General features: G+C 39.8%; 2 protein-coding genes across 2 annotated transcripts in view; both read right to left on the bottom strand.

The window, feature by feature from the left end:
* LOC101984947 (glycine N-acyltransferase-like protein Keg1) overlaps positions 1–2434 on the bottom strand; it is a 54252-nt gene extending 51818 nt beyond the window's left edge. Inside the window, exon 1 of the mRNA XM_005351993.1 lies at positions 2304–2434. The gene's annotated coding sequence lies outside the window, so the exon portion shown is untranslated. The remainder of the gene's footprint in view (positions 1–2303) is intronic.
* An 8290-nt stretch (positions 2435–10724) lies between these two features.
* LOC102002286 (olfactory receptor 5B3-like) lies at positions 10725–11666 on the bottom strand. Its single transcript, XM_005352229.3, has one exon. The coding sequence runs from the start codon at positions 11661–11663 to the stop codon at positions 10725–10727; it is 939 nt and encodes a 312-aa protein (XP_005352286.3). The 5' UTR covers positions 11664–11666.
* Positions 11667–15981: the final 4315 nt, after the last annotated feature.

Here is a 15981-nt window from a genome sequence, read left to right as displayed (position 1 = left end):
TCATAAACTCATAGTCTGTCACTACTCTAAGTAACTATTAATATAAATATTCTTGTACATATGTAGAAGTGGAGAACTATTGAGTTAAAAAGATGAAACATAAAGTAATAAACAAACTTTTGTTTATGTATGAGTTTATGTACATTTCACATGCGTTAATCATCAGAATATGAAAGAATACAAAAAATAAATTAAGATAAAAATCAAAATTTTAGAAATAGCTCATCACATGAACAATATAGATCAAATCTTGTAGGTTAGATTTCTATTTTAGATAATATCAATTAGCAGTGAAAGCACTTTATGTTCTTCATATTTTCATCATATTCCATAAGACATTTATTTGTCTGAGACATTTTATTTTCCTGGTAAGTATCCAATGAAAAAGAATTAAAGACAATATTAAATGCCCAACATCCCTGTACCTTTGGAACTGAATATAGGTTCCTGCAGTGGTCTGGAGGGATGGCTCAGCCGTTAAAGGCTAGGCTCACAACCAAAAATACAAAAGTTGCTGGAGCATAATACTTCTTTGCAAATATTGCTAACCAAATGTACTGCCAAGCTTTCACAATATCTCCGTAGTTCTTATCTATTTGGAATGGAAACCTGCCATAGATCTCTCAAGAAATTTGACATCAACAAACACATCAAACTGGATATAGAAAGTCCAAAAGCCCTCAAAACTACACAAAGAACTACAGTCCAGGGAGGAAATCTGGGAAATGAAGAGGTTGCCTTCCCTAAGGAAGAGCACACCATTTCATTATTCACTGTCAAATCAGTCCTAAAATATATGTACAGCTACAATTTTACAGAACAGGTTAGTTATATTTAGAAATATATATGTATATAAATATTTACATTCAATAAAAATTAGTTGAAAAAGAGGCCAGGAATTTGAAAGAGAGCAGGGAGGGGTGTATAGGAAGTTTGGAGGGAGGAAAAGAGAGAAATCATGAAATCAAATTATAATCTCTAAATAAAAATTAAAATTTCCCCCTATGGTACATATTAGTAGGTATATGCACTTCTCAAGTTGAATAAACACCCCTTTTTCACTGTATAGACGCCCACAAAAAAAATCAATATTTCCTTTCTAAAACCAACGTTTGATTTTTCCCACCTTGTATGAGAGAAAGGACAAACACTCCCATTCTTCTATGATAAATTCTTACCTATATATGCATCCACACAGAGCCTGTTTAGAGCAAATAACAAGCAGCAAATCTCTTCTGAAATGCTAGCATTCACAGTGTTTTGGTAAATGTTTTACAGAAATCTTTAGACTGAGGATGTACTCTGGACTTTGGTTTTTATTAAAAAAAAATTGGAAACCAAAATTCTTGCTGTCTTGAGAGTCAGAAGATTCCAGTATCCCCACAGATGTGTGCCCAGGAAGATGACTATGCAAATCTGAGATCCTGATTGTGGATGCCCTCTCAGATTTTCATACATCATCTTTTTGGCCCACAGGAAAACAAGTGACCAGGACTTGAAAGAATCTGTGATTGTTTAGAAAATACTTTCCTCATCGCCTATGTGGAATTTCCCTCTGTATGCTGTGAACATGTTTATTAAGCTCTGTTTACATTTCTTGCCTTCCCAGTTTCCTGCTGCAGTAATAAGAGGGAAGCCAGAGTGTTGGGTAAAATTAGTTCTAAAAAATTTAGTTTCTTATCTATACGCTGTAGGGCACCGGCCCAGACATAAACCATTTCTTGTACCAGAGTGGAGATGTGGGAATAAATGAGACACAGTTCACACGACAATATCAGGAGGGAGTCTCAGGGTTCATTTAAATCCTGAAGTTTACCCACATTTATTATCCAAACAGCTTTTATATCAATCATAAACTGAGGGGGAAACTCATTAGCATTCTGTTTCCTAGGTAGCAGGGGAAATGATCTTGGTCACGTCCATAGCTCTGCTTCCTGTCATGTCCATGCCCAGGCTCACTGTGCCACACAGACTGAAAACATCTCTTCCCCAGGTGACCTCCTAAATTACAATAGAAGGAGCAGAACGACATTAGCATATGCTGACCACTTGCTTAGTGTGGCATCAGGTTGTCTCACTATCAAAAGGCTAGGTGACCACCTTCTGTGTGAGAGTTGCAAATTGTGCCTGTCAGGTCGCACAGAATTCTGACTGCCATACAATATAGGAATATGGGCCTGGATAATCCTGCCCCTACAATCCATCCCTTGTATTAATTTTAGTAAAACCTGTGCCTCTTCAACAGGGCAGATGATCGTATCATATCTGCTTAGGAAAAGACTCTTTCATTTACCCACACTTACCTGTCTTCAGAAACAAGCATTCTAATCATGCAAGCTCCTGTCTTAGGCATCTGGGGAGAACTCAAACCCATCCCTGGCTGCTGACCTCTGTGAAACAAAAGAGATTAATGGAGAGAAATACCTTTGGGTTCACTGTCTCAGAGATAACCAGACCCTAAATTAATCCATTACATCACCGATTCCAGACTATGACAACATCAGGGTGCTGCAATAGTCACTGTGAAGCCCAAGGTGCAAAGTCTACACCAGATTGTTCAAATCCCCAGATAGGCTTGCTCTTGAAGTGCACTGCCAGATCAGTGCTTTTTGTAAAGATTGAAGTAAGTGCCTACCTCTTCAAATCTACAAAAGATGACTGTAAAATCAAGGACAATTAAGGGACCATCAAAATGCATCAACAGGTGCCCAAAATAAAGTGTTAGTGACTCATAACTAGAGTGAGATATATAAGATCCCAGACAAGAAATTCGAAATATCTGCTGTAAGGATGTTCAAAGAACATTAATAGTTTTCTAAATGTTTATTGTTTAATAAAACTTAAAATAAGGTAGAAATACAATAATTGACTCAACATAAATATCAATACTTATTGACATATTGAAATAAAAGCTTTTTAAAAATCAAATAAATCCTGAATCTGAAGCACAAAAAATAAAATTGAAAACATAATGGAGAACATTGACAGTAGAATAGATCAAGTCAAAGAAATAGTCCATGCTCTTGAATATGGAACATTTGAAATATCAATTTAAAGAACAAAAATGAAAGATAAATAAAATAGATCGAAGAAACAATTTTTGTTTTTAATTATTTTGTTTGAGGGAACGAGTTATAACCTCAAATGGTTCATGACATTGAAATTTTGTTGCTCCTATTTTGCCTTTCAGAGATAAATGACTCAGCATAAGGTCTCTCCCCTGATTTTCTCATTAATCTTTAACTTCAAAGCCTTCAGAAACATGGAACAAAAACTCCTGTTAATTATGTTACTATTTTTGGCATTCTGCTACATTGGTACAAACTGAGACAAAGTGTATTTTCAATAAGCTCTGCTATCAGAATTGAGTATCCATACACAAATAATATAAATGTCAAATACAAACTTTAACCATATATCCCTCAAACCAATCTACATGCAAATATTTTTTAAAGCATTGTATTTTTATTTTGGCTCCTTTTCATTGAAAACATTTCCAGATTTTTGATCATATTTTCCCCTACATCTATTCTTTCCAGATTTTCCATACCTAACAAAATTTATGCTTTTCCTCTTTCTCACAACAAACACACAAAACAGCAGAACACAATAACAGAAATAAAAATACACAATCAAGAGAATAATAAGAAAAACATTCCCAAAACAAAGCAAAATGAGACAAAAAGTCTACAAAAAAACCATTGAGTTTGTTTTGTGCTAGGCAACTACTAATGGGTATGGGGAATGCCCTGATATGGGGTTAATATATCCAGTGAGATTCTGTTGATGACAGCAGATGTTTCCTTTACCAGTGGCTGTCAATTGAAGACAGCTTATTTGTTAGGGATGGGAGGCCATGTCCATGTTCCCTCTCAGTGCTGGGACCTCATCTCACTTGAACATGTTCATTCCTTGTGCATGCCACCAGTCTCTGTTGGTTTGTACATATTGATTCAGTCCTGTTGTGTCTGAAAGTCACCCATCACATCCAGCTCTTTTTTTTTTTTTTTCAAAAGACTGTATCTTTATTTTTAAATTTATTTTCATTTGTGTGTATGTGTGTGTGTGCATGTGCACGCTGGCGCCTGTGGAAGTCAGAAGAAGGTGTTACGTCCCCTGGAATTGGAGGTACAGATGACTGTGAGCCACCATGTGGATGCTGGAAACTGAGCCCAGGTCCTCTGCAAGAGCAACAAGTGTGCTCACTGACGGAGCCGTCTCCCCAGCTCCCCAGTTCTAAATTTTATTTATTTTTTTATTATATTGTCTTTTGGTTTTTCGAGACAGGGTTTCTCTGTGGCTTTGGAGCCTGTCCTGGAACTAGCTCTGTAGACCAGGCTGGTCTCGAACTCACAGAGATCCGCCTGCCTCTGCCTCCCGAGTGCTGGGATTAAAGGCGCGCGCCACCATCGCCCGGCCCCAGTTCTAAATTTTCAACCACAGGAAGTATACACTTTGGAACCCCTCTTTCAGTCCCCACGCTTTTCCCTTGCATCTTTCCCTAGTCTGGGGACCGTGTGGCTTCTTCCTAGGACCTCCTGCCATCATTTCACAGACCCAAGCCGAGCTGCAATGACCTGCGTCCCAGCCTGTCTTTACAGGTGACAGCCCCCTACGATCACTGCGGGCTCCTTCCTTGGTCACGGATGCTGTCTCAGAACAGTCCTCTAACTGGCCTCTGCTTTGACAGTGTGCGTGATGAGGGCAGAGGAGGGGCGCTTTCAGAGGAAGACCCTCTCCCAGGTCCAGCAAGTCTGTTTCTGTACATGCTTCCTAGCCTGATGATGCTGGACCTGGGGAGGGGTCATCCTGACACTAGCATCCCACACTACCCTGTCCTGTGCCCTGGTGTGGGTTTCCAGCGAGCCAGGAACAGCTCTTGGTTCTATGCCTGTGAGTCACAACTTAGAGCAGAGGCATGTGTGGAGATAGAGAAATAAGAGTGTGCATTGCTGGTGGGAGTGAAAACGGTTATAGTCACTGTGGAGGTCGGTGTGGCAGTTCCCTAGGAAGCCAGGAATAGATCTGCCTCAAGATCCAGCCATAGCACTCTGGGGCAGATGCACAGAGGACTCTAGATCCTCCTACAGAGATACGTGGCCATCCATGTTCATTGCTGCTCTATGCTTAATAGCCACAAATTAGAAGCAGCCTAGATGTCTATTAATTGAGGAATGGATAATGAAAATGTGGTACATTTACAGAATGGAATATTGCTCAGCTGTTCAAAAAATTATCATGAAATCTACAGGTAAATGGATGAAATGAGAAAAAAATCATGCTGAGTAACTCAGCCCCGGAGGACATATATAGTCAGTACTCACTTACATGTGGATATTATCTGTAAAGTCTTCTATAAGCAGGTTACAATCCATATAACCGTGGAGGTTAGCTATATGGTGAGAGACTAGGGAGCAAGGAAGGGAAGGGAGACAGAACACTGAGGGGTCACCTGAGGGGTCACCTGAGGGGTCACCTGAGGGGTCACCTGAACATCCAGCTCTTACAGTCTTTCTGGCCCCTCTACTGCATATATCCCTAAGCCTTGAGGGCAGGGTTTTGATGATGTCCTATTTAGGATTAAGCACTTCAAGTCTCTCATACTCTGTGCACTGTCCCATTGTGCATCTCTGTAAATTCCCATTTACCACAAGAAGAAGCTGTTCTGATGAGGACTGAGCAAGGTACTGATTTATGGGTACAGCAATAATATATCATTAGGAATCATTTTATTGCTATACTCCTTTAGCAGAAAAATAATGCTTTCCTCCTAGATCCATGACCTATCTAGTTTTAGCTTTTTGGCCACATTAGCAGGGACAGGCAAGGGTAACAAGCAGGCTTGTGTAATTAAAACAGATCAAGCTAATGCACTCACTTTGATTTAGATTGCAGCTGAGCTGCTGCTGAGCACTGTGAAGACGAGGCAGAGTGGAGGGGCAGTGCACATGGGAAGGAAAGTGACGGTCTTATGAAGGAGTCAGACTCTGAATCTCTTTACAGAGAGACCTGAATGTAGTCAAGGAAACTTCCATCCAAGGAAGCAACAAATTCAAGCATCCTGAGGTGGAGACATTCTTGTCGTTGAGAAGAACATTAAGGAGATCAGTGTGAGTGGAGTGAGGGGACAGATTGTATGAGGGACAAGATGGTACAACTTTATTAAGGATAAATGAGCATCACTAACATTCAGAAGACCTTGCAGAGGGAAATCATGGGAAACGTGAATATGCCAGGGCACTTTCAAAGCAGTGAAAATGTGGATAATCATGGACAATAAATTAACAATCCCTTTGTCTTCAGTCCACTTTCATGATGCACTGCCTAATTTTTCCTTTTGAAATGTATACTATAACAAATAAATGTCTATAAGTTAGTTTCACAAGGAGAAAAGAATAAATTCATTTAAGATACTTTTTTTTTAACCTTGGAAGGGGAACTACAATAGATTTTTCAGGTGGACTGGGGACCGGTAGAGATGGGAACAGGAGTGATCAGGTGGGTAGGGAGTGGTAGAAGGAGAGAGTACTGGAATAGGTGACCATTTAAGGGGTGATGTGAAAACCTAATGCTGTGCAAACTTCATGGAACCTATGAGGGTGACCTTAACAAGATTTCCTCATAATGTAGGGCTTGGGGCCTGAAGTGGCTATCTTTTATAACCAGATTAGGCTCCCAGTAGTTAGAAGTAAATACTAGCCCAGTCACACATACCTCCTACCCACGACCTGTTCTCCCTGTAGAATGTTCTGGCGCAATGGTGGCTCAGAGCTTGTGGGTTTTGTCAAGAAGCCCAAGCCTTAAGACAGAGTTCATGCCCAATACAGACTACAGTGCCTAGGTCCAGTAGTGGGATGGTTCAGAGATTATCTTAGGGTTTCTCTTGCTGTGATGAGACACTGTGGCTCTGCCAACTCTTATAAAGGTAACATTTATTTGGAGCTGACTTAAGATTCAGAGTTTTAGTCCATTACTGTCATGATGGGAAACATGGTGGCATGCAGACAGACATAGTGCTGGAGAAGGAGCTGAAGTTTCTACATCTAAATAAGCAGGCAGCAGGAAGTGAATGTCACAATAGACATGGCTTGAGCATTTAAGACCTGAAAGACTACTGTTGTAATTGGAGCAGCGGAGCTGCGTCCCCAGCACCTGGTTGCCTGCACAGCTAGCTTTATATCCAAAATAATTACACGGAAACTATATTCTTTTAAACACTGCTTGGCCCATTACATCTAGCCTTTTCTCGGCTAACTCTCACACCTGGACTATCCCATTTCTAATATCCATGTAGCTCACGAGCTGGCTTACCAGGAATGATCTTAACCTGCGTCTGCCTAGAGTGGGAGAACCATGGCGACTCTCTGACTCAGCTTCTTTCTCCTAGCCCTCTGTTCTGTTTACTCCACCCACTTAAGGGTTGGCCTATCAAGGGGCCTAGGCAGTTTCTTTATTAATAAGAAATCACTCCCACATCAGACTACCTTCTTGACATGTACTTTCTTCAACAAAGTCACACCTACTCTAATAAGGACACATCTTCTAGTAATGATACTCCCTATGAGCTTATAGGGCTCATTTTCTTTCAAATCACCACAGAGGTCAAGAATCAAACACGAGCGACAAAAATAAAACAAAATAGCACAATAAAAATCAATGTAATGATTCCTAATGATATTCTGCTATACTCATAGCTTAGTGCCTACCCTGTTGTCATAAGAGTGGCTGCTTCCAGCATCTTGGTGGGAGCAGATGCAAAGACTCATAGCTGAACACTAGGCAGAGCTCTTAGAACCCCATGTAAGAGGAAGAAGAAGAATTATAGGAGCCAGAAGGGTGGAGGACACCCGAAGAACACAACCTACAGAATCAGCTAAGCAAGGTTCATAGAGTTTCACAAAGACTGAAGTGGCAGTCACAGAACCTGTGTTGGTCTGCTCTAGGCCTTCTCAATTCATACTGTGCTTGTTTGTGTAATCTGATTGCCTGGTCTGTTATTTGGGTACCCTGTCCCTTTAAGAGACAAACCCTGGCCACTGCCAACTTCCCTCTTCTGCCAAGGCAAGCAACTCTTCTACCTTCTCTCTCTCTCTCTCTCTCTCTCTCTCTCTCTCTCTCTTTCTCTCTGTCTGTCTGCCCTTCTTCTGGAGAGGCAGCTTCTGCCTCTCTCTCTTCTTCTCCCTTCTCCCCTTTCCCTCTCCCTTTTTCCTCCATAACACACTAAATAATATCTATACCCTAACTCTCTCTGCATGGCCTTTATATCTGTCTGTCTCCTGCTGAGGCCTCAGGCTACCAGCCAGGGGACCCACCGAGGCCATGGGTGACCCGCAGCTTCACCATTTGAAGATAGCCTTGGGTCACCAGCATTATGAATGATAACAGTTTGGCTTGGTGTCTTTGTGGGGACTCTTAACTGTGGAATTGGGGGTGTCTCTGATTTTCTTATACATAAGGCTGTGGGGTGGTCAGTTTGGCTTGGTGTCTTTGTGGGGACTCTTAACAGTGGAATTGGGGGTGTCTCTGATTTTTTATACATAAGGCTGTGGGGTGGAGGGTTTACAGGAGGTGACAACTAGTATCCAGAAGGTCAGCCCACCAGATGAATGACTCTCTGATAGAAAGCCTTGCCTAAAAGAGCTGTGTAGTTACTGACTATAAATGACCAGTTGCTCTTGTCTGTAATTTCTCTCATGTGTCACTTCATTTCTTCTATAAGAACTGCATTTCTTCCCTAAGAAGAGCTATGGGTGTGTTCCCACTGCTTGTGTGTTTGTCTCATGCATATAAACCATCTATTGGGTACACATATAGTTGTCAAGAGTCAGGAAGATGATTTATGCTTAATCTATATATTTTTGGTGAATATAAATGATATTAAAATATTTTTCATTACTCAAACTTTCATAGAAAAACAATAGCATTCTCATTCACAAAGACAGCTAATTTTAGACTTCAGAGTGCATTCAAACCAATCTGGTTGGCCCTGGGATGAATATTTGGATGCCACTAGAGACAAATACATGAGGTCAGGTGCCCAGGTGTTCATTGCTGACTCAAGGTCAGAGCTTGAGGCAGCTTTAGTAGAAATAACTCTCAACAATTGACTTTTTGCCCTAGTCCCAGCCTCAGTTTATGTTATGGGCTCACGGTTCAACAAACTGTTTACTTTCTATCGGAGAACCCTAACTTTGAGGCTTCGTGCATGGCCAAGCATTACTGAAAATGACCTCCCTGGCCTGAGAAAAACTACATGATTTATGTGTTATGAGAATGGTCTGAAAATGCAACATCGAACTGTCCAGAGTTCTGTGCACAGAGCAGCAGTGGAGAAGGGGGCTGCTATACAGAGCTATGTAGAGGGGCGAGAGAGATTTCCACAGAGAATTGTTTTCAAGATGAAGTAAAAGTGAAAGTCACCATCAGAAAGTACCTGTGTTTCCTTATTTTCCCCTCAGATAGAAAAAGTCTAGTATCTTGTTGTATTCACAGTTTTCTGCATGCCCTGGTGCTGACTGGAGGCTGCTTCCCTCCTCAGTTAACAATGCTTTTGCCTGCTCATGAGACCCCTTTTCTCCTACTAGGCTGCCTTATCCAGCCTTGATGCAAGGGTTTAAGTCTAGGCTTATTGCATCTTATTATATCATGTATGGTTGATAGCAGTGGGAGGACTGCTCTTTTCTGAAGGGAAAGTGAGGAGCAGTGGATCTGGGAAGGGAGGTGGGGGATCTAGAAGGAAGGGAGTGTGGGAATATACTTTAGATTTCTATCCCTCAATGAAATACCCCCAAAATATGGACACATGTATTTAAACCAGCATCACTTGGAGGGATTAGAGTAGTTATTCAACTAAGAAAAAACAATTGTAAGTGATATTTCAATACCTTAATGAACTATCTTAACTTATTTTTATTGAACACTAGCAGTGGAACTGAGATGTGTCAGAGGATAAAGTACTTGCCATGCAAACATGAGAACAAGAGTCAGAATTCACATAAATGCCAGGGAAGCATAGGAGCCCATTTGTAATGCCAACGCTGAGACCATAGGGGAACATCTGCAATGCCAGCACCGAGACCATACGGGGAACATCTGCAATGCAAGCACTCAGAAGATAGAGATTCCAGAGAAAGGTTACTAACTAGACTGGCTATTCTGCCAGGTCTGTGTTCATTTGCCTGCCACAATGTATTATGTGGAGAAACATTGAGAAAGAAACCCATCCTCTGGTCTCCACGTGTGTACTCTCATCCACATTATGCCTACAGATATGCAAACATGCATACATAAAAACATACACACAACATAGAGATGCAAAAAAAACAAACAAACAAAGACACCCAAAAAGGAGTGTTCCACTTATGTCTGAATACTTTTCCATTCTTGTAGTGTGTGCCCATGAGGGTCATAAGCAGACACTTCTCATGCGCTTTTCTTCTCCTCTTGTTTTACAGGTATGTTAGCAGTGGCATAGAGAAATAATAAATAAACACTATGATCTATGAGTGTTTAGAAAAATATAGCCCACATATATTAAAATTCCCTTGAGCCATGCTAAAGCAGGTATTGAATTTACATCATTGCTTCCCTTTTCGAAGTTACAAACATTTGAAAGGAGAGGGACATTCTACTTAACATCAGGGTAGACTGGAAATGTCACTAGGTATCTGGAGAAGACCTGAGAGCCCAAAAGCTGCATTACAGCACAACACCAAACACTAAGCTCAAAAGCCTCGGGAATATTTTGTCTTCTCCACAACTTTCTTGAATGCACTTTTCACCTCTTTGTTCCTCAGGCTGTAGACTACAGGGTTTAGCATGGGGATGACCATGGTGTAGAACACAGACACAATCTTGTCAGTGTCCATGGAGTGGCTGGAGCTGGGCTGTAAGTACATGAAAATAAGCGTCCCATAGAAGATGGAGACAGCAATAAAATGAGAAACACAGGTGGACATAGCTTTCTGGTATCCTGCAGCTGAGCGCATCTTGAAGATGGTGATGAAGATGAATATGTAGGATATCAAAATAACAACAAGTGCAGAACAGATAACAAAACTTGCCCCATAAAGAAGGACCATCTCACTGATCTTTCTATCAGAGCAGGAGAGAACCATGACTGCTGGAACATCACAGAAAAAGTGATGGACCACATTGGACCCACAGAAGGAGAGCCTGAATGTGTCCCCAGTGTGGATGGAGGAATTTAGGAAACCACCAACATAGCAGGCTACAGTCAGACATGCACACATAGTTGGAGTCATTGTGGTGGTGTAGTGGAGGGGTTTGCACACCACAGCATAGCGATCAAAGGCCATTGCAGCCAAGAGAAAATTCTCTGCCGTAGCAAAGACTACAAATAAGAACATCTGAGCAGCACAAGCACTGTAGGAAATTACTTGGTTTCCTACAAGAAGTCCAGCAACAACAGTTGGAGTGACAGCTGAGGAGTAAAAGATGTCCACCAGAGACAAGTTACCAAGAAAAATATACATGGGAGTGTGGAGTCGAGAGTCCCAGAGAATCAGCACAATCATCCCTAAGTTTCCAACCATGTTAATGAAGTAGATGAGAGTGAACATGATAAAGAGAGGAGCCTGCAGTTCTGGTGCATTGGTTAGTCCTAGAAGGATGAACTCTGTAACCTCTGTCTTGTTCTCCATCAGCATTATTTAAGAATCTGGAGACGCCCTGTAGCAAAGAGAAGTAAGGAGAGATTATTAAGTATAAAAGATATTACTAATAAACTGATGTATCTTCACACCAAAGTCATGGTTTATTTCATTATAACAAGAATATGTGTTTCAAACATTTTTATAACTAGGGCCAATGAGATGAGTCAATGAGTTAAAGTGCTTGCCATGAAGTCTAATATCTAAATTCAATACTCAGGCCTTAATAGTGTAAAAACAAAGAACCAAGCCTCAAAAGATGTCCACTGGCCTCCACATACTGACTGAAAAACACACACTCACACACCTCATACACAGACACACACACACTCCCAACAAAAATGGAAGATTCTCTATAATTAAAGCATAAGGTAAATGAGAAATTTGGGCCGAAAGGACTTAGATCAATTGAATGAAATATTTTTAGAGTCCATCACTTCAGTATTAAGTCTTACATATTTGTGGGCTGATACTTTGGAAAGTCAGTGATTACCCAACATGATATTTCTGAAGGTTGTAGATCAGCAAGGTTACCATTTCCCATCCCTACACATTTACCGACTTCTGTGTGAAATGTGTCAAGAGCGGCTCCCTGGAAACTTCTAGACATTTACTCCCATATCTCTGACCAAATTTGAACAGTGACTACTTCTCTTATATTTCAGATTACCAAATGCCAAGTATTAAATACATTGACAAGGCTCATTTACAAACCAAATGTTGGTCCCAGAGAAAAAAATGGTTATCAAATTCAGTGGTGTAACCTAAGATTAAGTCAAGTTGCAGTTCATAGTTAGCCATTGTTTTTCCTGGATCACTTCAATCTGAAAGCTTTGTGCAGTAAACTAACTAATTGAGAGATATATACATTACAGATCTAGTAAGATGATCAGAGCAGAAGGGGCTTCTATAAGCACATTGATAATTATAATAAAGGAGATAAAGGTACCAGGTAGCATCAGGTAGAAAACTTTGGTTTTGGGGAGAATTGCATGCCAGACTTACTTTTGCAGCCAAAGAACGATTGGCTGACCCTGACTCCTAAGCCAGAACTTCTGTATCTACAAAATGATGGTGATAATGTGTTCAGTGTTGAGGTATTGTTTTCTAAATTGAATGAGAAAATTTATTTTTTAAATGAACAAAACACTAATATCTAGCAGAGCTGCATGATTCCTAGCTGTGCAGTCATCATTGTCATCATGGTCATCATCACCACCATCATCATTGTCGTCACCGTCATCATCATAGTCATCATCGCCATCATCATCGTCATCCTCATCACTAGGTATTAGAATGGAACTCTGCTCTTCTTGAGAACTGAGAAAAGTTTCTGGAAACATGTAGGGTATCAAGTGTGGATGAATGGAAATTTCATTCCCCAACTTCCTTTTTTACACACAATCCAGTGGGTCTTAGGTGAACCCCAATCACTCATGCTCTGCTTATTGGATCGATTGTTTTATGGAATCCATACCAGCCACTCTTTTGTTTAATATTTTTTACATATCTCTATTTCAGCTTTAGTAAATTTTCCTTCTTTTGCTTAGGATGCCATAACTTGATTAAAACACAAACTTTTCCAAAAGTTGACAGTTCATAGTTTGTGCATTATATTTAGAATCATGACTTATTATAGTTAAAAATTTATTTTTGAAGTTTTTGATGGAATCTTTTCTAATATAAGCATAATATATTTAAAATGTTTTGTTGGAATTTTTAAGCCCTAGACAAGCATCTATCCACTACCAACTACTACTTCTTCTTAGGTTTTTTTCTAACCCTTCCAGAAGCTCACTTGATAAGACTAGCAAACAGGACTTTCTGTAAACCTTTTCACATATACATGCTAGGTGTTTCAAAATGCCACAATCCTAATGAATAAGTATATGTGTGATTTCTTGTGTGTATAATTGTGCTTGTATGAGAATAAAACATATTACCACTTTTGATTTACCATACATTGTTTGTAAAATGTAGTGATATTCTAGTTTTTAACAACTAGTTTCAAGAGTGGTGATTCCATATATAAGTAGTTAAATCTTTACAAAAAGTTGTTTTACTCAAAGGTATAGTCTATGGATAAATGTCTTGGGTTAAATTTAAAATGAGATTATGGGATTTGGGTGAGATTCACTAAAATGAATATTAGCTCTTTTTCTCTTAAGTTAGAGTCCTTTCTCTGGTCTAAAGACACATCATTTTAATTCATGTTTTTTAAGTTCCAGTGAGAGATCAGAATATAGCAAATAAAATCATTACCTGACCAGCCAGCACCTCATCTCTACTGTTTCTCTAGGACTATTAGAAAGCAGGACACTGATATTTCATAAGCACCATTCAGCTCTCCAGTGACAAAATTTCAATGTTTGTAAGACAGATCTAACTCTGTGTCTTAGAAAAGGGTTCAGGCCCTTGAACTCTGGGCTCAAATGACTCACAGTGGTCCTGCTAATACTACTTTTGTGTGAGCTGGACTTTTCACTAAAAGTGGGTGGTGATATTGAAACTTACCTTGCTCCTTAAATAGCCAGTTCTGAACAGTGTGTTTGCAATGAGAAGTCCTTCCATGGAGTAATGCATGGTATCATCATAGGGGCTCTCTGGCAGGGAACAATCAAAAGGTGCTGAACTTTCTAAAGCAACAAAAAAAACAGAGAAAAACACCCAAACACCCCAGCCATGAGCATAGCATGCATTCCCTGTGTCCTGAGAGAGCTTTCTTACTTGCTCTTTACTTGTAAAAGAAAGATTCTATCATTTCTTCTACCATATAATCCATAGACTTGTGTCTGTGGAGTGCAAGTGGAGGAAGGCGCACAGAAGAGCTTGCTCACTGCTTATTTCTCCCACGTTGTTCACAACAGGTTTTATCTTGGATGTTTTTTTCAACCACATTTGAAGATTCCAAGGAAATCTTCAGTTCAAAAGAAAAGCAGTGTGTGGAAGGAAATGTCAACATTCAGATGACTGAACGATAACCAGAGTGGTCAGCTTGCCATCTGACTCCTATAACGTAGATCACCAGGATTAACTTCAAAGGGCAGTGCTCATGAGCGAGCCAGACATTATGGAGACACTGAGCTCTCTGGAGATGCTCCCCTTGAGGGTACCTGTAGGTCCTTATTTCACCTTTATAAGGAAAAAGCAATTAAACTCTTGCTGAATCTAAAACACATGGTTTAAATGTACCATACATTTTTATCACCCATTATTTCCTTTATTCTCAAGTAATGTATAACTTATAGACACCGATAAATAAATGATTTAGTATATATCCTTCACAATTTGGTCAAAGGTATATACATGTTACTACTCCCATGATCATCCTTCATTAATTTTTTTAAAAGCTCTTGCAGACTGCTATTCTCTCATATAGTAGACCTTCAAAACACCAAACCCTTTGTGTCCATATAATTTACCTTTGTGACACCGGCTTTAACCAGACCCTTGGGAATTGTAATCACTGCTTCTGATCCCTTTTACTTAGATTTTTACACTTGAGGTCCACTTGCAGTTTACCCTTATTGGTCATAGAACCTTTTCTAATGTGCATTTATATTGTATTAAAAGCTGTTGGTACATTGTTTACCCTTCAATTAAGCAACACACTGTTCTGATTATGATTGGTTTGTTTCCTTATGATTTGTGACAGGGACTCCCTATAGCTCAGACCACCCTTAGCCTTCTCAGTACTGGAAATAAAGACAGGCACCACCTTGCTCAGCTAATTCCACTGGTTGTCGACTGCAAACAAAGACAGTCTGACTGTATTTTCCTAAAGTTTTTTTTTTTATGATCACAGGCAATAGGAAATACTTTGTAGCCTATTCTGTGAAGTCAACATTTCTTGAAACCAATGCTGGACAAAACATCAAAGAAAGAAAATTATAGACAATATCTCTCTTGAATACACACCCACACCCACACGCGCGCGCTCACATAGACACACGTTTAAGCATGTTACAAACTATTATTATTACTATGTCATTCCAGGAATGAAAAGGTACTTCCCTACATGAAAGTCAACCACATAATAAAACAAATTATTATAATAAAGAGAAAATAAAAGCAAATGTTTTGTTAAACTGACTAAGCACTTGTCAAAGTTTTCTTTCGTGATAAATATAGCTAAGGCTAAACATGAAATTCATAACATATGTGACACTCAAGAGGGAAAGTACAGAAACCGCTCATGTAATATCAGCTCAAAGAAGATATTTCATTTTCACTAGCTTTGCAGAAGTGTATCAGAAGGTCTGGCCAGAACAACAGTCATGAAAACTAAATTGAAACAGCTATATGATAC

Source organism: Microtus ochrogaster, chromosome 8 (genome assembly GCF_000317375.1).
Source record: "Microtus ochrogaster isolate Prairie Vole_2 chromosome 8, MicOch1.0, whole genome shotgun sequence".
In the NCBI taxonomy this organism is placed as follows: domain Eukaryota; kingdom Metazoa; phylum Chordata; class Mammalia; order Rodentia; family Cricetidae; genus Microtus; species Microtus ochrogaster.
The sequence above is the reverse complement of the archived record's forward strand: the minus strand, read 5'-3'. Positions and strand labels throughout refer to the sequence as shown.

Coding starts and splice junctions, on each gene's coding strand:
- LOC102002286 (XM_005352229.3), bottom strand. CDS start 11,663: ATGGAGAACAAGACAGAGGTTACAGAGTTCATCCTTCTAGGACTAACC.